This window comes from Chiroxiphia lanceolata, chromosome Z, assembly GCF_009829145.1.
Source record: "Chiroxiphia lanceolata isolate bChiLan1 chromosome Z, bChiLan1.pri, whole genome shotgun sequence".
Classification (NCBI taxonomy): domain Eukaryota; kingdom Metazoa; phylum Chordata; class Aves; order Passeriformes; family Pipridae; genus Chiroxiphia; species Chiroxiphia lanceolata.
In genome coordinates this window covers 41,576,420-41,596,648 of record NC_045671.1, presented here as the reverse complement: position 1 = coordinate 41,596,648, position 20,229 = coordinate 41,576,420, and the positions used below count along the sequence as shown (strand labels likewise).

Sequence of the window (20,229 nt, the reverse complement as noted above, 5' to 3'; positions counted from 1 at the left end):
GGAATGAATGTTGGGCTGCTTAGTTAAGAAGTGATCATAAGTGCAAAAATATAACTGACTTCTCACCCAGACAAATCTACCTGTATGAGCTGTCACTTCTGCCTCATCTCTCCTCGGAAGAGAACAAAGGTGAAGAAAGGTGTCAGAAAGCAAAGAAGACTCAGGTAATGTAGAGCTTGTGTTGAAATGGAACGTGAATGGCTGTTGGTATCACAAGAAATACGTGAAGAGCTTGAGAACATATGATGTGCCTTAAAACAAGTTTTTGCATCTTTGAGTAGACCTGACCCTGGATTTGGCACCTCTCTTTCATAGATGTTATAATGAACTTCAAAACAGAAGTGTCCTCTTATAAAATGCTCATTATATGAAGCCCAGGTATATGAGAACGCTGTGTAATGCAATAATCAATTCCTTGTTGTAGATTTGCATTCATAAGAAAAATAACATACAAAACTGCTGCAACAGCTGAAAGAACAAGTCTTGGATGCATTTTCTTCTCTAACACTGGGTAGAAAAATGGAAAACTTGTTAAATGAGCAGTAAAAAGAGTTCCTGCAGAACCCCCAAGCTTTTAAGGATGCTGGAGAAACCAGCTTATTTTGTTTTATTACTGAAACACTGATAAAAAGTAGAGAGGTTTGGAGCCTTTCTGGAGGGTTAAGGGGTTTTCTGAGGAGAAAGACGCATTGTGCTTGGCTGAGGTTTCTTTTATTCTGGATTGCAGCTCCAGCCACAATTCTCACACAGACTGTATATTCTGTAAAACACTCTTTGTGGAAAGTATTACACTTTAATAACTGTTTAGATGTATAGGTGGTGAGAGTACTTTACTTCTAATTTTCCCATTAGCTTAAGGTTGCTTCAACTGCCTCCTTTTCCATATAATTCTTCACTCATATATGTGAAGCTGTTAAATCATATTTCTGTGTGCCAATCACTGGAACAAGATCTTGACCTATAGCTTTAGTGCTTTTCAGATAAAATATAAACAGTGCTTTGGTTTTAGATCATCAGCTTGTTGATTAATTTTAACTCAACTAGGAAAAAATAACAATCTTTGTCTCAAATATAAGAGCACTGCAGAAGTACAGAAAGCAGCGGCAGAGAGAGAAAAAATCTTACGCAACAGAAAGTGAAGAGCTGCATTGCACTCCTACACAAATCATGCAGCAGCAGCTATACAAACCTTATTTGGTTTCTGTCCTGCCTTTTACTGGGATAAATTAGGTTTAATGGAGTCCTACTGGCAAGGGCAGGTGAGACATCAGGCTTGAGACCAGAGTCTGGTGAAACCAAGAGAACTTTATCCATTGGTTATTTATGTTGGCTGCTTCCTCTGTCTCAAGTCTTTAACAGAAGTAACAAAAATTTATGAAGAAGTGAACACCTAAAAGGCAGTTGCACAAGTTTTTCTTCTCTCCAACAACTGAAGAGAAATATTTCTATTCTGGTAATCAAACTGTGGATGGCCCAGTAGGTCATGTTATCTTGCTTGAGGTTGAAATATTCTTATTTCTCACTCATGCATTTGAGGTAATTATGCTATTGTGCTTGTAAAAGTGGCAAGATAATGGGACAGCCCATTTATCAAAGCTCTCATTGTTCTCATTATAGGGCCAGTTTCAAGCAACATTCACTGCTCTGAGCACACATAATACTCAAAAGATCCAAGATCTTGAAATGAACAAATCTGCATCCTTTTCCTTTTTTTAGTCATGGTGTTCTGTACAGAGGGACTTCAATTCCAGAGGCCACCAAGACAAGTGAAATCAACATAAATATGTTGATATTTCTATTTATATTTATGTTGAGATTTATATTTATATTTAAATCAACATAAATATATGCACAGGAACACCTCGAGGTGCTGGAGAAGACAGAGCAGGGGAGCTGAACGGCCAATCCAGATGTGATTTCCTCAAAATGTTTTGTCTCAAAGCTTATCTCAGGGTATGATGAAAACAAGTGGTGGGAAGAAAAAAAGCCTAACAGGCACAGAAAATACAGCCATTAGGCCAAATGGTGGCAGTCAGATAACCTTTTAAGGCCAGTTTCTGAGGTGCATGAAAACTGCAACAGGAAGAAGGTAGGACTGGGTCTATGTCTTTGTGTCCAAGGTGTAACATTATGAGCAGTTGGCCCCAAATGTCTTCCAAGAATGTGCTGATTCTCACTGTGAATCTGGAGAGCTTCCTTTGGTGAACTGCAAACTTTCTGAAGACAAACTGTGGCTCTCATTTGTGTTTCAGTGGTGTGGTTGAAACATCTGAGACATCCAAGGGCCCCTTGAAGCAGAGGAAACCTAAACCTGAATGGGTCCAGTGAACTGTTTCCATCAACTAAAATATGGCCAGTCCTCCAAAATTTTTCATGCCGGTATAGCCAAGAGAAAGAGAATTCCTACTCTGAACTTTGTCTTTTCTCTTCAGCAGGCTGTCCGTCTTGCTTTGCTTGACCTTAACTTATATATTTTTTTGTCTTTATGCATTGAAAAATCACCTTTTGCTGTTGTTCCTGTTACATAAAATCAGCAGTGCATGCACAATTAACCATTGTAGGATTTTCCAAAAGAAGTCTCCCTGGAGATCCCAGTAATGGGAATGGTTTAATAAACACAACAAAATTTTCATTTCTGGATATCTTTGACCAGACAGGCTGATTTTGTTACTGAATGTGCAACAAAGAAGATCTGATCCTCTGTAGCTAGGATAAAGAAAAAAATTTTGCTTGGGTCAGTATATTGTAGTTAGAATTCAGCTCAGTTTAGTTTAGTAGAAAAAAATACATGTTCGTTGTTGTTGTTGTTGTTGTTGTTGTTGTTGTTTTTGTTGTTTTTGTTCTTGTCGTCGTTGGAAATATGCCACTATAAAGTAAGATTCCTACCTGGAAAACCAGTAAGAACTCCATTTTTTACTCCACTTCACTGGGAAAACATTCTTTGAAAAAAAAGATTTGTTGAAAGGGAACTGAAGGAAGTAAACTGCAAATTTTTCAGTGTCTCTCATATTTCTGCTTCAAGATGTTAGAATCTACAGCAGTGAAATTATCCCAGACAGGTTTTTTCTACACGCACTGTAATATCAGCTGTGTAATTGCTATTTCTCAGTGACAAAGTCTCAGCAGACCATTTTTTTTCCCATAATTATGCATTTCAATGACAAAATTTTAACATACCCTTTCATTTGTCCATGACACTGGAATAGAAAATAAATATGGACATAATATTTTACCTTCAAGGGACAAAACATTTTTCTTTCATGAAATTGGTTATTTTTCTGTTCCAGAGAGAGAGGACAGTCAAATCCAGGTTCTTCTCAGACACTCATCTTTTCATGGAATAATTGGATATGTATAACTGGACTTTGTGACTTGGACAGTCTGAAACACTCCCAACAGTGCAGCACCAGAAGTCCAAGTCAGTACTTACTTTACCAAGAGCAACCTACACAAACCATAATTAAAAACTTCCAAAATTTTCAGGTTCATTTAATTGTTTTACAAGTACTGGAATGCACTGGGAAAAAAATGAAATATTTTGGCAATTTTCAATTGGTTTCCTGCTGGACTTCTTTCATCTACACGTGGCACATCTGTGTCACTTCAACTTGGAGAGCATTGTTACAAGTTCTGTTTAATGAATTAATAATTGTCTATTTATTTCCAAGTGCAAACATTTAATCCATAGTCTTAACATGCTACGATGTCTATAATATTGTTTCACTCTTAGATAGAGTGACCAGGCTCATTTTTCTTTCCTGCTCACATATTTTTATCAGCTAGCAATTAACCTTCAGTAAGTGCTTTATTGAAACTAAACAATTAGCTGTCATAGTTCATTTGAAATTAAAAAGTATTTCCAGAATATCTTTTGTTTCACAGGACTTTTCAATTAAACTCCTTACTACACAGCCTTTGAGGCTGCTGTCACAAAGCACAGCAATGCTGTGAATAATAATAAAGGAAGTGTTAGGAAGAAAATATTAAATGGAAATAGAAAAGCTGACAATTGATTAAATGAGCTCTCAGTGAGATCGGGATTGAGATTAATTTATGGGGTGGCCCCCTAGGTGTTCTATCACTCCCACTCTATAAACAGGACAGGTGAAGAAAATATAATGAAATTATCATGGGTTAAGATAAAAATAGAGAGATTACTTATCAATTCCCCTTAGAAGCAAAACAGACTCAATTTGGGGAAATTAATTTAATTTACTGCCAATTAATTGTAACAGAGTAGAAGGGGGGGAGGGCAGGGAAAGAGTAAAGAAAATGCCTACCAAAAAAAACAAAAAACCCACAAAAACCAAACAAACATGAAACAACAACAATAAAAACAACAACAACAACAACAACAAAATAAAACCTCCAATCAAACAAAAAAAAACCACTCACATTAAAACACCTCTACCCCTCTGTCCCTAAAAACCTAAAAGCTCTCCTTATGAAGACCTAGGAGACTGCTTCACATGTCTCTTTCTTTAAAAGGTTGTTTCAGTATGGCCTCGGTTGAAGTGCCATGCAATTCTTGTGCCTGTACACTCATGTCTTGCAGTTTTTGACCACTTTAAAGGATTTAATTTTCACTAGGATTTCACAGTTGCATATTGCAAATGCATTGGAAGGGTTCAAGGCCAATACTCAATTTTCACTAACTGGCATCATAAAAGTCCTATCTTATTGCATTTATTTATGTTATATTTTTATATATTTGTATATTTTTAAAGTGCTTTGATTAGTTTTACCAGCCAAGAATTATTTCATAGAAAAAATCCTGTTGAAAAAGAAAACATAGAAAATGTTCTTGCTGTTCTGTTTTTACATTGAGGATGTGGAGCAATGGCACACTGCCCTTAGCTTTTCATGGCTTTTAAATAGGTATTTGCAGTGCTGAATTTAGAGCAGGATTATGAATACTCATGACATCTAACTGCGATTACCTGAAAAGTTTTTGCACTTCTTCAGGAAAACTAAACGTACATTGGACACATCAGATCACCTTTCATCCAGTGGGAGCACAGATGAAAAGCATCAGGTTACTATACCCCTCCAGGAGGTTCAACTCCATCCCAATGAGCAAAAGTATTTCTGAATAATCCCTTTTCGAAATAGACATCCTGTTGGACTGGGATAAATTGTTCTGCTGAACAGACTGTACAGTCTTACCTCCACAACTGAATTCTTTCCAAAAAATCCTGGAGGAGTCTTTTCTATTGTGAATTCAACTTGTGATGAGGTGAAGAAGCCATGACGACCTCAGTTGCTTTAATTAAACATATGCCATGAAATAAATTTTCTCCATCTGTTTGACTTGCTTATTAGGGCAAGAATGGAAAACAGAATGGATTTCACAAACAAATCAGCTAATTAGGTTACATTTTCTGAAATCTGTGCACACTGTCTACACAGCCAGTAAATGGTAAACAATGGGCTGTAAACAGGGATTGTCTCGAGGAATCCCAAACAAAGTCACTTATTGCTGCAAGAAGTATGGAATCACCCACTGGAGCAGGGAAGGAGTAATTTCCCACAATTTATTCAACCCAAAATTTAATCAACTTGGTTTAAATAATACTGCACATTTTGTTGTCATAGATATGAAAAGTATTGGCTACAAACTTGGTAAAACTCCAACTTCATGGAGTAAATTTTCTGCAATCAGTGCTGGATCTTTTGATCCATCTTTTGAGCCTTATAAGCCTCATCTTTTGAGCCTTATCTGGTCCTACATTGATGAGGCTCCAGTCACATGAGATTGCAGTAATATAGACAGCAGCTACAGTTTGCAGAAAGCAGGATTGTGCTTTGTTCCACTCGATCATATGAGTTTTGGGCATAATTGGAGGCAATATTTTGAAGGTGATATTATGCTCTTTCAAAGGGTGTTTTTAAAGCTTTCTTTGTTAGCTCAGCTGGTTTTGGGAAGGGAAAACTGAAGATGTGCAAAATAGGACATCAAGGGAACCATGACTGAGATTAGTGTTTAAACAAGAACTTCTCTGTTGATTCTCTACCAGGCACTGTAGGTGCCTACTGTGGTGAGGTGGGAAAACAAAATGTCCTTTACAGCTGAACCTGCATTAAAGATGGAGATGGGAAGACATGTCTCCATACAGAAAAATCATATAGGAAACCCAGATACGAGGTTATGAATAAACTTGCTTTTGTTTTGCGGGGTTTTTTGAGTGAACTGTACTGCTATTCAATTTATCTTCTTGGGCCTGTTTCCGGACATTTTATGAAGTGCTTAAATCAACTCCTCTTGTCAAGTGTAAACTGAAAGTTGTGGGGGTTTTTTGGTTTTTTTTCAGTTATACTCACATAGAGGACTCCTTCATGCAAACTACTGGAAGATTACACCTCCCTTCTGCCACATTTTAAGACTAAGCTTCATTCCAGAAACGCCTTGTAATTCAGATAAATCCCGCAGATATGATTTAATTGCAAATATGATGAAAAATGCATCATTAAACTCAATGGGAAATGAGCTGACAACAACACAGGAAAAAAAGCACATTCTGATTTATCTCATTTTCACTAGATCTCTTGAATAATCCTGAAGCACTGCAATAGAAGTGCCATGAGGGATCAGATTAATAATGATGGCAATACAGGGAAGGAGCTTTAACTGTTCTTGGTCTTTCTTCGACTTTGTGCCTATTTTTCTTCCAAGTGTAGACAAGGGGAAATTTAAGGCCAGGAGCAAAATTTTTAAGGAAAGTGGCCATCCAAATATGCAGAAAAACATGAAGTAGTGTTTTCAAAGGCCTCACTGGGTAATGGATAATGATGATGGCTGGTTGATAATGAGAGCTGGCTTGCAATGACTTTCATTGCAGTGAAGTGTCCAAGCACTGAAAATTAGACCACAAAGGGGATTTAGAATAAGGCACTATAGTCCTGATAATATGCAGTCCTCAGGTAAGATGATCTAAAATGCATAAAGGAAGAACAGTGTCCTTGAATGGGCTTGTTAAAAGCAAGAGTGAAAAACTGCATTTCCTAAATACGCTAGGTTTTCAGGCCCATGCCACTAAAAGGTTAAATGTTTAGCTGTGATCCAGATAAAGATGTATCTCTTCTCAGGAAAATCACACCTGTGTTTGTTTTCTTGGAGTCAAATGCATAAAGAATTTTCCAGTAGGACTAATTTATCCACTATGCTGTTTTATCTTTTAGTAAAATTTACTTATCCAGCAGCTGATATGTGTTCAAGAACTGTAAGATATCTGCCTGCATATTTCTTTTTCTCAATCAGTAATTAATAACAAGGATGCATGTGTCTGTATGTGTTTCTCCCTTGTGTGTATGAACATTTGTGGAGAGGGAAGACTGAATAAACTGAATGCACATAGCAACAGTTGTGACTACAACTGTTTGCTCTTCGCTTTTAGTGGATAGGAAAATATTAAGCAGCTAACAGTAGTCAGTAATGTATCCACTAGTATTAAAGTACTTCACAGCACAAAAAGAGAATCAGTGTAATGCTAAAGAAATTGGTCAGTCTCCAGCAGTCCTTCAGAAACATCTTGCTGGAAAGGTTATTTCTTTGTCTGTAACTTTATTTCAGATATGTGTATTACTACAGATTCACTTCATAATATTTCTACCAGTGTACAGTAAAATACATGAACAGAGCAAATCTTTAAAACCAGGCAGAAACAGCTGTTTAAGCAGGCTTTCTGTCAGATCCAAGGATGCAAATTAATGATGCTCAGGACAGTTTGCTCTTTATTTCTACGGCTCCAGGAGCTGACCTTTGGACTATGAGATGCTGAACCTCACAAGTGGTTTTATTTCTGAAAAATGCTTTCACAGGCAAAAATATAATTGACCCTTTGCAACATGATCTCTGTCCTCTGAAAAACAACGCAAAGAACTGCTATAGAACTAGGAAAGAAAAATAAAAATCTCATCTCCTTTTCAAATAGTTCTGATTGACAGTTGAGAAGAAAAATATCCCCTATATTTTTTATATGCTCTCATTCATAGCAGAAAGAAAATGTTTAAAAGAAGTGATGGGCCATATGTGAAGTGCTGGAATTCTGTGAAGCATTATCATGAAATGCAAAGAACAGCACAGATTTGCCACTAGATGCCTCTCCTTCCTTCCTGGTTCATTCCATTTCCTGTGACAGGCACACATCAGAAAGCTCTTTTGACAAAGGTGAATACCTGCAGACACTGCAGGGTTGGCTGCCATTACAGCAGCTGTTACAAAAATGTTATGTCCATATGTCTTTGTCAGAACCAATACTGAAGTATTAACTGCCTTAAAACAACAAGCAGTTTAGCAACTAATCTTCAGAATAGGCAGTTGAATACTGTTGTATACTAGGGTGACCTTTATGCTAGAATAATCCTTAAATAATGAATTGCCATCTGAGGTTCAGTGATTTTGCTCATTAAGTCTGATCTCACATTTGCACTTAAGAGGTCCCGTCAAAATTCCTTCTCTACTCCACACAAATATGCAGAATGTGGAAGTATCCCTCAAAAGGGACATCTTCTTTAAGTGTTCAGTTTTGTCTCATCCTTTGATCTTTCTATAGGTGATACACAGAAATGCTTATATCTAGGTGTTTAAAATTACTGTGGTTGAACTCTCTGCTATATGATGGATGGATTCCTGAGGCTTTGCTCCAGGAAAAGGAAAGCTTGGTTTTAGTACTCTATTTGACATAGGCTCCTCATTAAGATAAATTCTTCTCACGTTTCCTTGGCAAAAGGAAGTTACTCTTTCCTGATATTGCAGAGGTGATGTGGGTGATCCATTACTGGGTGGCAACAGCTTTGAGGTAGGAGAGGAATGTTGATTGGAGAGCTGGTTGTGTTCAATTCACAAACTGGTGTCTGATCACCCCTATAAAGCTGATCCATTTCTGTATCACAATGCCAAAAGGCTGAGGATTGTATATTAATGTGTGTGTACAATGTGTTTATATATATGTGTGTATGCACTTGTGTATAGATGTAGACATTTATATAGAAATTTCTATACTTAACACATATTTCTTAGAAACAAGGATGACAACAGAATATCATTAAAGACTGTGCTTTGCATTTGATTTTAGAACATTGGAACATCTTGCAGCAATGGAGAAGTATCTCAGTATGTGATGGTGTGCTCGTGATCTCAGAGGAGCTCAGGTTTCTAGGCCAATGATTTACAGGTGATCAGGACCTTTTCTCCTTTGACTCTAGAAAATCTGAATTATGTTGTTCTTTAAAAATTTGCATGCAATTGATTTTAAGAAGGCAAGTAGGAGATTAATCTCAGGGGAACTGCAACTCTGGCTAGTGATGCTGTTGTTTACAGAGGACTATTTTTTCTGGTATTTTTAAAAGTAATGTTATCCATTCTGTCATCTAGGAAACCAGCTCTTTAGTGGCCAGGAGAGAAATTCTCAAGATTTCCTGCACAAATTGGTTTTGATCATAATCTTCTCTAGTACTTTATGTTCTCACATATTCGTTCTACATGTGAGCGTTCGCCTTTCAAACCTCATGTGCTTGGAAAGGCTGTCACCCAACCTATTTCCAACTTAATGGTGGCAGTTCAACTGCATGGAAGCTTGTTAGTTCCTGGATGTCTGAGTCAGCAGTGCCCTGGTAGCCAGGAGGAACAACCGTGTCCTGGGGGGCATCAGGCAAAGCATCGCTGGCTGGGCTAGGGAGGGGATTGTCCTGCTCTGCTCTAACCTGGGATGGCCTCACCTGCAATACTGGGGCAGTTATGGGCACCACAATATAAGAAAGATATTAAGCCATTAGCAAGCGTCTAAAGGAGGGCAATGAAGATGGAGAAGGGCCTTAAGGGGAAGCTGTGTGAGGACCAGCTGAGGTCATTTGGTGTGTTCAGATGGAGGAGACTGAGGGGAGACCTCATTGCAGTTACAGCTTCCCCACAAGGGGAAGAGGAAGGGCAGGCACTGATCTTTTCTCTGTGGGGACCAGGGACAGGACCCGAGGGAATGGCCTGAAGTTGTGTCGGGAGGCTTAGGTTGGATATCAGGAAAAAGGTTCTTCCCCGAACAGCCTGGTTGGGCACTGAACAGGCTCCCCAGGACAGTGGTCACAGCACCAAGGCTGACAGAGCTCAAGACTCATTTGGATGATACTCTCGGGCACATGGTGTGACTTTTGGGGATGGTCCTATGCAGGGCTAGGGGCTGGTCTCGATGATCCTTGTGGGTCCCTTCCAACTCGTCGTATTCTGTGATTCTGTGACTAAGGGATGCAGTTGCTGGGTGTACCATACTGAGGTGTCCTTTCTTGCTGATCAGGCTTTGAAAGCATATGAAGAACTCATATCAAAGAACACCCTGACTTAAGACAACCTTAATATATATCCCACATTTCGCAACACTCGTGCCGAGGAACCCGGGGCCACACGAGCCGATGGCTTGGGCTTCCATCCACCGCTGGCCTGTCCCACCCGAGCAGCCCTGGCGCAAAACTGCGGAACGGTCCGACCCGGGATAACAAACACCCGGAGCATCCCCGCCCCGGATGGACGTCAGGGCCGCCCCGACGCTGCGCTCTGCCCTTCCGCCGGGACATGGCGCTGGAGCCGCGGTGCATGGACGGCGACGTGGAGGACGGAGAGCTGTCCGGCTCGGACTCGGACATGCCCGGCGCCGGCTCCCCCGGGCAGGTGAGCGCGGCGGAGCGGCGGCCGCGGGAGGACTGCGGGAGCGCCGCTCCGGGATGCGCCGGGCGGGGAAAAACCGGGACGGGGCCTGCCATATGGGGAGGCCGCGGAAGCCGGGTAGGGACGGGGGTTTTCCCAGCTGGGAGCGCTTTTGCTGGGCCGGGAACAGGCTGGGTCGGCCGGTGCGTTGCCGGCAAGGCGCTGGGACGGCGGGCGCGAGGACGATGGGGACAATGGGCACGAGCCGCTGTGGACACGGGTGAGAGCCCTGAGCGCCCCATCCCCGGGCCCAACAGACCTCTGGCATCCTTCTGACTCCAAACAGAGGTAGCGGAAGGGATTCCTTCGCCTTCCTGATGTCTCCCGTCGTTTTCACGTTGTGTGCTCCCCACGTGGGTCGCTGCGTCTAACTCGGGGGTCCCCAGTGCAGGAGGGACATGGAGCTGCTGGAGACAGTCTAGAGGAGGCACTAAGGTGATCAGAGGGATGGAGCAGCTCTGTTGTGAGGAAACTATGGGAGAATTGGGGTTGTTCGGCCTGGAAAACAGAAGGCTATGGGGTGACCTAATTATGGTTTTATAGTGCCTGAAGGGGCTACAAGAAAGATGGAGAGAAACTGTTTACAAGAGCATGGAGTGGCAAGACAAGGGGGAATGGCTTCACGTTGACGGAGTGTAGGTTTAGATGATATATTAGGAAGAAGTTGTTCCTGTGGGGGTGGTGAGGCCCTGGCACAGGTTGCCAAGAGAAGCTGTGGCTGCCCCATCCCTGGAAGTGTCCAATGCCAGGTTGGACGGGGCTTGGAGCAACCTGGGCTAGTGGAAAGTGTCCCTGCCCATGGCAGGGATTTTGGAACAAGCTGGTCTTTAAGATCTTTTCCAACCCAAACCATTTTGTGATTCTGTGAGGATATGAGGAATTTGTTCAGAAAGTATGAGGTAATTGTGGTGGTGTGCGGGCAGGGAAAGATTTCAAAGTAAGACAGTTCACTGTGTGACACTGTATGTATAAGGAACTTTATTTTCTTCAGTTGTTTTATTTGCAATATACTTTTGAGATCTGAAGCACAAAAAAAGTTGTTACAGAAGTGTTAGAGGGTTTTTTTGATTTCTTGTGGTGTTAGGGATTTTTGCATTACGGTTGAAGTTAAAGGTTTCTGTTCCCTAACATGATAAAATAGGTTGAATACTTCTGTTTTCTGTTTGCTAATAGGAGGAAGAAGAAACGGTGCCGTAATGTGACGAAAGCAGTAAGGTTAAAGAATTTTCATTTCACCTGAAAATGGAGGAAGAGATCTTATTCTTTTAGAGAACATAGGACAGCATATAACTTGAAGATGGGAAATTAGTTAGGGAATAGCTGGAATTATGTATAAAGAAAATGTTTAGCACAGAAAGCATGACCTAAAGTTCCAGCAGTTGGGAATAAGAATTCAGGGTTATGTTACCCATGGTGTTTTTGCAAATTGTGCCAATTGCAGCAGGTTTAGCTTTCATGATTTAGTTTATCTGTGAGAAAACAGCATTTCTTGAATATAGTGTATCAATAGAATGATTTTTTGGGGGGGGTGTGTCCTAATTAATAAACCATAATTAAACTACAGTGTATTGTTGATTTAAACGAGAAAAAACGTGTGGTTCTGGAAGGTACTGCTGTCCCCAGCTGGTTATGTGCTGTCCTGATGGAACCAGGATCACAGTACACAGTTAAATTAACAAAAAAATTCCCAGTTTTTTGGGTTTAGTTTTGGGATTTTTTGGTCTTCTCCCTCGAGACTCCAGAGAGAATATTAACTTCAATGCTGTTAAACCTGTGGTTGATTGCTGTGGTGTTTTGATATTTTACTCTTTCTTAAAGCTGCTGTGCACGTTGTGTCTTTGTCCAGTTTGAGAATATTCATGACTTTTCCAGTCTTTTAATAATTTTCATTCAGTAAAGGTTGTACTAAGCAGATTAGCAACTCCTGGCATGTGTTTCTGTGTCAGCCATGCTTTCTTTCATGCTGATATCCATCCACTCAAAACGCAGGAGTTCCGTAGGATGCTCCTGTCAGCTGCGGTCCAACACATGCTCACAGAGGACTGCACAGCCACAGGAGTCAGAATTCAGGGGTTTTTAGCTAATCAAACCTTTTCTGATTTACACAAATGGTTAAACTAATGGACATTTGGTTTTTAAATTTCAGAAATCACATGATGGCAGTGATCCGTGCAGGCCATTCCAGAGCAGCATCTCATCCAGTGCACCGAGTGTTCCCTATCGGACAACCAAGAGTGTGGATTCCAGTGAGGAGAGCTGCTCTGACTCTGACGATGACAGCTGCCTGTGGAAACGGAAGAGACAGAAGTGCTTCAACTTCCCTCCTGCCAAACCCGAGCCCTTCCAGCTCAGCCAGAGCCACCAAAAACAAACTGCGCTGCGTGGCAAGAAGGTCAACAACATCTGGGGTGCAGTGCTCCAGGAACAGAATCAGGATGCAGTAGCCACTGAGCTTGGGATTCTAGGCATGGATGGCAGCATTGACAGAAGCAGGCAGTCTGAGACTTACAACTACCTGTTGGCTAAAAAGCTGATGAAGGAATCTCAGCAAAAGGAGGCAGAGACTTTGGATAAGGAACTGGATCAATACATGCATGATGACAAGAAGACATTGCCTGTAGAAGGGGAAAACGGGCAAGGCTTTCTCAAAAGGAAGCGCCCCATGAAAGATAGACTGGGTGAAAGGCAAGAAATGAAATACAAAGGAAGGTATGAGATAACAGAAGAAGATTCAGAGGAAAAAGTGGCAGATGAAATTGCTTATCGGTGAGTTTGATAACAGTGTGTCTTCACTTCCCTAAGTATTGGTAGCTGATGGAAGAGTGAGGAAAAGCTGCCTTACTGGTAAATTTGTAAGATGTCCTATATTACATGTCAGATTACAAAAGGCATGAGTGCCTTATGTGCACTTCCAAATCCTGGGATAAAAATGCAGCACTGTGGCTGGTATCTTGTAAAAACATCCAGTTAATAATGTCTATTTATATTAATTTTTATATATTTTTTAAGGATCCACGAAAACAGTCTGTTATTTGAGAACAATAGCAAGGAAAAATATTCCTTCTTGTTATACAGATTTGGTAGTGGAGGTTTTTTTAGGAAATACCCCATGAGCAAAGATGCTTGTTTGTAGTTGGCCACCAGTGCAAACATGCTGTAGTTACCATGAAAATCTGTCTAAGTTATAAACCTTTAAATCTGTAGATTTAAACCTTTGAATATGAGGTAAACTGTGCAGTGTTTTAGAAAACACAGCTTCTGAAATACACATGTTCTCTACATGGAATATATTTGTGTGAAAAAACCTTTTGCTGCTGTTGTAACCGAGGGCTACACCAGTGTCAGGCACCAGCACTGAAATGAGTCCTGGCCTCTTTCTGCAGTTCTATGCTAATTTATGGTCACCAAGCTCCAGCCATGAGCACACTTACCACCATCCAGTCCTTTTCACAATCCTGCTATTTGGTTATTGTACACTGAGCTGACTCAGAAAAATAATCTGTGCAAAAGCTTGTTGATTTTTTTTTTTTTTGGAAGAGTTAACTTGTAAACAGATTTGTTTCCTGAACCAATTTGCTTCACCACTTCCTGACAGCAGTGGATTGATGGTGTGAGAGAGCGCCCATGGCTTCAGGTCACTCTTGGTTAGATTGAGTTGAACTGCCACAATCCTTTTTCAGTGGTGCAAGGGAAAAAACGTAAGTTAAATAGGGAACAAGACTTGGAAGATTTACTGACAGTTAGCATGACATTTAAATAAAACCTGGATTTTAAATGGTTTCAAACCATTGTTGTCTTCATACATGTGCTACTTACTTCAGCAACTGCCATTCCTACAGCAATTAGACAATTATTAATGCTGTTTACAGTTCTTGTTAGGTTCTCATTTATTAATTTGGAAACTTTGAGCATACCTCTTATAATAAGCTCCTCTTTGCTGTATTGAGATTTGTTGAAATAGGACAGAAAGCTCTTTTTTTTTTTAACTGTTTGTAGCAATGGCATTGTATTAGTAGTGTTGAAGTTACAGTGTAATTTTTTTCTTATTTGTTTTTTATAGGTTATAGATCAGTCAACAGACTGATTGTTATGTAGGCTTGTCTGAATGGCATGTGATACAGGGGAAATTTACACTTCCTGTTTTCTCCAGTTCTTGACTTAACTATAAAAATTAATTTTAACTGTTAAATACACAACACACTTTTATACTTTAATTTCAGAGGTTTGTACATGTCTTTGCAGTTTCATATTTGGTTTACTGTTTCATGCATCAGTAGAAGAATAATCACTCAACGTATTTCCATTGAAACAAATTTTAAAAATGCATGCTTTAGGGAAAAAAATCCTTCAGAAGCTCAGTATTCTGATTCAATATCTGATTCAATCACATCTGATTCAATAAACCACTGAAACACATTTGAATGTATAGACTCTTGAGTGCATTTTTATGTCCCACAGAGTGAATTATTCATTATGGAAGTTCCACAGTCAGTTTTTACTAAGAAAATATCGTGACAATAAATGTACCTTTTTTTTTCCCCACTCTGTTCAGACTTTGTGAGCCAAAGAAAGACTTAATTGCTCGAGTGGTGAAAATAATTGGAAAGAGAAAAGCGATTGAGCTGCTTATGGAAACAGCTGAAGTGGAGCAAAATGGTGGACTGTTCATAGTGGTAAGAAAAATGTCACTTTTGGGGTTTGCCAGAGGGCGAGGAGGGCGACAGAACTCTTGACTTGTAGAACATTTACACAATGCTATTGTAGCTCTCTCACGCTGGGAGAACCTCTCCCAGAATTTTATGGCCTTCCCTTGCCATGAAACTCCCTCAATAAACACTAATGTAACCTTACAGCAGGTTTTGAGTAAACAATAAGGTGAGTGAACCTGGAAATCACACAGTTTTTTTGCCGAGAATGGTATCTGATTTGAATTTCCCTCTCTGGAATGGAAACTGTTGACTTTATCACAGAACTGTTGGCCTGTTCAACAGTATTAATATGCTGAGTAGTGATTGCTGTTACAAATCATGGTAGAAAATCCTATACTCAGTGGTTAGGTTATCAATTTCTTGGTGTGTTTTTGTTCTTGTCAAATAATGAGCTTCAGTGCAGAAGCAAAGAAGGAAAAAAGTGGGTGAGAACTAGTAAATACTTTCAGAAATTTGTTTACAATTCACAGCTTTTAAGTTCTGCCACTGGAAGTAGAGAAGAGGGGGAAAAATGAGTAGGGGCACACAAAAAAAACTAAACAAATTGAAAAATACCATCACCTCCTCCCCTGAAAAAAAAAGGCAACAAATTCCACCTATCAAATTGTATTAGAAGCTATTCTGTTGTCTTGAAAGAGTAAAATACTTGTTAATAAGTGTTTACAGAGAAGATGAAAGGACATAGCTCCTGGTGGCACAGGTTCCTTTGGATGCAGATCAGAGTACACTCTTCGAAAGGCAGATCATAAGAGACATCATGAAATGCAGATGATAAAAGGATGTGGCATCTGCTGTTTCAAAAACCTACTTAAAAGTCGACCTTCTCTGTTCTCAGAATTTTTAGATTGTTTTTTGCATTGTTGTTTAGCAGAAAAGTATCGCATTTTACACAGCATCATCCAGGTTTTACTGGAATAAAGGTTCAACTTTATACTAAAAAATTGTAATTGAATAACAGTATGATAATTAGCACTTTATAATTTACAGAGGTTTCAAAGCTGAGCCCATTCCGTGATTTATTACAACACATTGCACATTGCAGTGTTGTAACACTGAAAAGCTGCTTGGAATTAATATGTGGTGGGAAGAAATTTTGAAGTACATGTTGTGTTTCGTATGCCTTAGGCAGAAATGCAGAATCCTTTGGACGTGCAGATAAGATGTCGCATTGCTGAGCACAATTATTAAGAAACTTGAGATCAACATAATTTTATTAAATTAACTTTTCACATTTTACTGGGTTTGTGTGTTAGGAATGCTCTGAATATTTAACCTAGTGTGTACACCTTGTTGCAAATAGTGAGAATATTACTCGCATTTTGTTTCTTTACTACCAAAATCAGATTTAGTGTGGAGTTCAACAGTTTGGCATTATATCCTAAAGGAATTTTTTTGTAACTTCAGAGTTTACCTGTCCAGATTTTGTCTTTCTCATGACTAGTTCAGTCACAAATAAGACACAGACAGGGCTATTTTTATGTAATTCCTAAAATATCAGAATTTAAATTTGCTTTATTCTGTCTGAATACGGTATTAAGTGTTGCCCTAGAAGCTATTTTTGTCAACACTTAGTACTAATCTTACTTTTTCTAATTTCCTCTCTCTTGTTAAGAATGGCACCAGGAGAAGAACACCTGGGGGTGTTTATTTAAACCTGCTGAAGAACACACCTAGCATCAAAGAAGAACAAATCAAGGTAAAAATGTCAAGAGTGCAAAGGAATTGTCCGAAGTTGGGGATTTTTTTCTACTAGAAATGTTATCATTGAAACTGTCTCTAGCAAATTTAACTCTATATTCCAAATAAACCAGCCTTTCACATTCAAAATCCGGGCAAACAAAAGACCCACCCAAAAATTGTTGAATTGCCATTCACACTGGGCAGGGAGAGCTCACTTTTACAGGCTGCCAGTCACAAAAACCTGCTGAGAAAGATGAGACTGAAGAGATAAACGTTGGATTTTCCTTAGTCTGGATATACCTTAGAGCAGTATTATTCATGTTTTGTTTCTCCCTTTGGAGCTCTGTTTCAATGTGTATGGTTTGAATGGAGTTCTCTTAATAGAGTATTTTTGTCCTATTTAGCTCCAGCTGTGGCATCAGACAGTATTTCTCATTAAATCAGATAATGGTCTGAACTGCTCACTGGCCTCATTTGTGGTGCTCACCAAATAAGTTATGTAATCTTGTAAATATTACTGTCTTTCCTTTTAGGGTATGAAATAGACTGAGATAGTATTTTCTTCATAGGATTAAGAGAACTTTTAGGGTTTTTTCATGGCATTTGCCACCTTCATATGAAGTTTTTTTAGAAGAAAGACTCATTTATTTTGCTTGTAGGTGGCTGCAGCTGATAGCTCTATAAACCATCCTAGCATCTTGTATTTGGAATTGGGAAATAAGTCAACATACATTGTGATTGTCTGGTTTATGTTTGGAGAAAAAAAACGGGGAAAAAAGTACCCACCATCCTTTCATTGCTTGCAGTGGTCACAAAAAGTTAAAAAGTTGCAAATTTGATCACTTTATTCCAAAAAAAGAGGACTGATGGGGTTCATAAATTGTTGAGAGTAAAGATCATGAGACGTGGACTCAAATTTCAATTGTGGAGGAAAGTTTTCTGTGGTTGTCTTAGAATCTTTGGTCATATTTTCTTTACAGGTCCCTCTATATGGCAGCACAACCCCCTGGTCTGCCACCCATTCCTTCCAGTTTTGTACCACCAGCAAAATTCAAAATGAAAACTTACCGATACGTATACTCTTAGACTGAGAAGTTATGTAATAAAATTATTTATGGAGAATTTTACCTAAGTGCAGTCTATTCTCATACTTCTTCTATAAATAAAGCATGTAGCTAAGTTAAATATTGACCAGTATTTGTAATAAATTTTTCTTTTTACTTTAAATTTAGGAAATATTAGTAAAATGTATGTGCCAAACTTTTTTTTGTTTGCTTTTTTTTTTCTCTCTCAAGGAAATATTCTATCTGGAAAACCAAAAGGAGTACGAAAACAAAAAAGCTGCCAAGAAGAGGAGAATGCAAGTTCTAGGGAAGAAGATGAAGAAAGCCATTAAAGGGCTTAACCTGCAGGAATATGATGATGCATCTCGTGAGACTTTTGCTAGTGATACAAATGAGGCTCTGGCTTCCCTGGATGATCTGCAGGAGGGGCATCATGAAGCAAAGATGGAATCTGAAGATATTATTGAAATTGATAACGCTCATGATTTGGAGATCTTCTAGTTGCTAAAGTTCTTGATAACAGTGTCTCTATGAAACATTAAATGAGCCTTTCTTATAATCTCATGTTTTCATAGGATGCAGAAACGTGGGAAATATTTGATGCTGAAGAGCAGGATATGATTCTTAGCTAAATTTAACATCATGAAAGACTTTTAATTGTCCTAGTATTTGTTTGCTGAATCCTCAGAAACAGATTTTCCTAGATAACAGCCCTGCATCACCATGTTCATTCTTTTGGAAATTTTTTTTAGTCACGTTAGGTTAAGGAATTAAGGCTGTGTTTTAACCAAATACTTCACATTTAATTTGCTGAATCTAACAAAAGTGAATAAGTGAGCAAAGCTACTCACTACAGTTGAACAGAAAAACACTATTTATAAAGTTAATCTGGATATAAAAGATCATATATTCTTAATGTGGCAGTGTGTTGACAGAAACAGTATTTATAGGATTAAGACCTGTAAAACAGATTGGTTTGAGAAATACACTTAATTTCAGTGGTCAGTGACCTTTGAATAACAACCTTGTAAATAAGCAATATTGAGCAACGTATGTTTTAGATTTCTACAGCAGTTTTATCCTTTGTATTTTAATAGTGGCTTCAGCTTCCTACTCATTTTGTCTAAACGTTTTCCATGATGAGACATGCAACTCATATGGATCTTTTTGTTTGAGGATAAATCTAACTGAATGCTTTCTGAGTAGTGAGATTTTACCGCATTGTGTTCCCCCCAAGGGTCTGTACACTGCACTTGCAGATACAAACCCTTTACCCTGCAATTCTTGTTCCTGTCCTTCTCCCATGTGCTGTAAGATAATGTGCAGCTTTCAGAAGATTTGATGGTTTTTGATGGAGACTCTTAAGAAAACAATACAAAAGGGGATTTTTTTTTTTACTTGATTTAGAAGACTCTTGTGTAGGTTGTAAGTTTATTTGAAGACAATTTTTATTGTTGAATGTTGTTTTTAATATAGCCGAACATGTGCAACACTGATATTTATGATGTTTAAAATTCTTCGTCACTAATAAGTTGTGGGCTTTTCGTGACTAGACGCTATTTTCCAGTAAAAAAACATTTCTGAAAGATTACTGAATTAATTCACTTTCAACCCTGTCATAGGTTTAAAAAGAGATGTTGGAATTTTTTTCCTAAGGTCCCGTTTTCCCGACACACACCCCCCTGCTCCCTTCGCCCCTATCTTTTTGTTCCGAGATGGGAGGAGTTGAGGAGGAGATGGGACGGAGCGAAGCCGCACTCCTCACGAGAGTTGGGGGAAAGGGGAGGTTCCTTGGAAGAGCAGTTGCTGGGCCATGGCTGGGGAGTTTTTTTTCGTCCGGAGGTATTCTGGTTTTGTCAGCCGACCGGACGAAGGGAGCCGGGGGCGGGGGGTGACGAGACGACAGTTTCAGCCACCTGCTTTTCTTGAGAAGATTTTTTTTCCCCACGGGACACCTCACGGAGAGCGACTGAGAGAGACAGACCGACCCATCACAGAGTGAGGTATTCTGCCTTCGGGACTGCCTGTGGGAAGAAGGAGCCTTTCAATGCTGGCTGTGAATCCATCGGGCTGCGAGCACACG

The 20,229-nt window shown here is 39.4% G+C and overlaps 1 protein-coding gene across 1 annotated transcript; it reads left to right on the top strand.

Moving 5' to 3' along the window:
• The first annotated feature begins 10,524 nt into the window (after positions 1-10,524).
• Positions 10,525-19,732, top strand: PHAX (phosphorylated adaptor for RNA export). Its single transcript, XM_032676370.1, has 5 exons — positions 10,525-10,657; positions 12,840-13,459; positions 15,246-15,366; positions 17,015-17,098; positions 18,378-19,732. Exons 1-5 carry the CDS (start codon positions 10,562-10,564, stop codon positions 18,645-18,647), a joined length of 1,191 nt encoding a protein of 396 aa, XP_032532261.1. The 5' UTR covers positions 10,525-10,561; the 3' UTR covers positions 18,648-19,732.
• Positions 19,733-20,229: the final 497 nt, after the last annotated feature.

Excerpts from the sequence above, each read along its gene's own strand:
- PHAX (XM_032676370.1), top strand. The coding sequence starts at position 10,562 with ATGGCGCTGGAGCCGCGGTGCATGGACGGCGACGTGGAGGACGGAGAG. Across the intron at positions 10,658-12,839 it reads GCGCCGGCTCCCCCGGGCAG|AAATCACATGATGGCAGTGA; the intron begins GTGAGCGCGGCG and ends TTTAAATTTCAG. Across the intron at positions 17,099-18,377 it reads TCAAAGAAGAACAAATCAAG|GAAATATTCTATCTGGAAAA; the intron begins GTAAAAATGTCA and ends TTCTCTCTCAAG.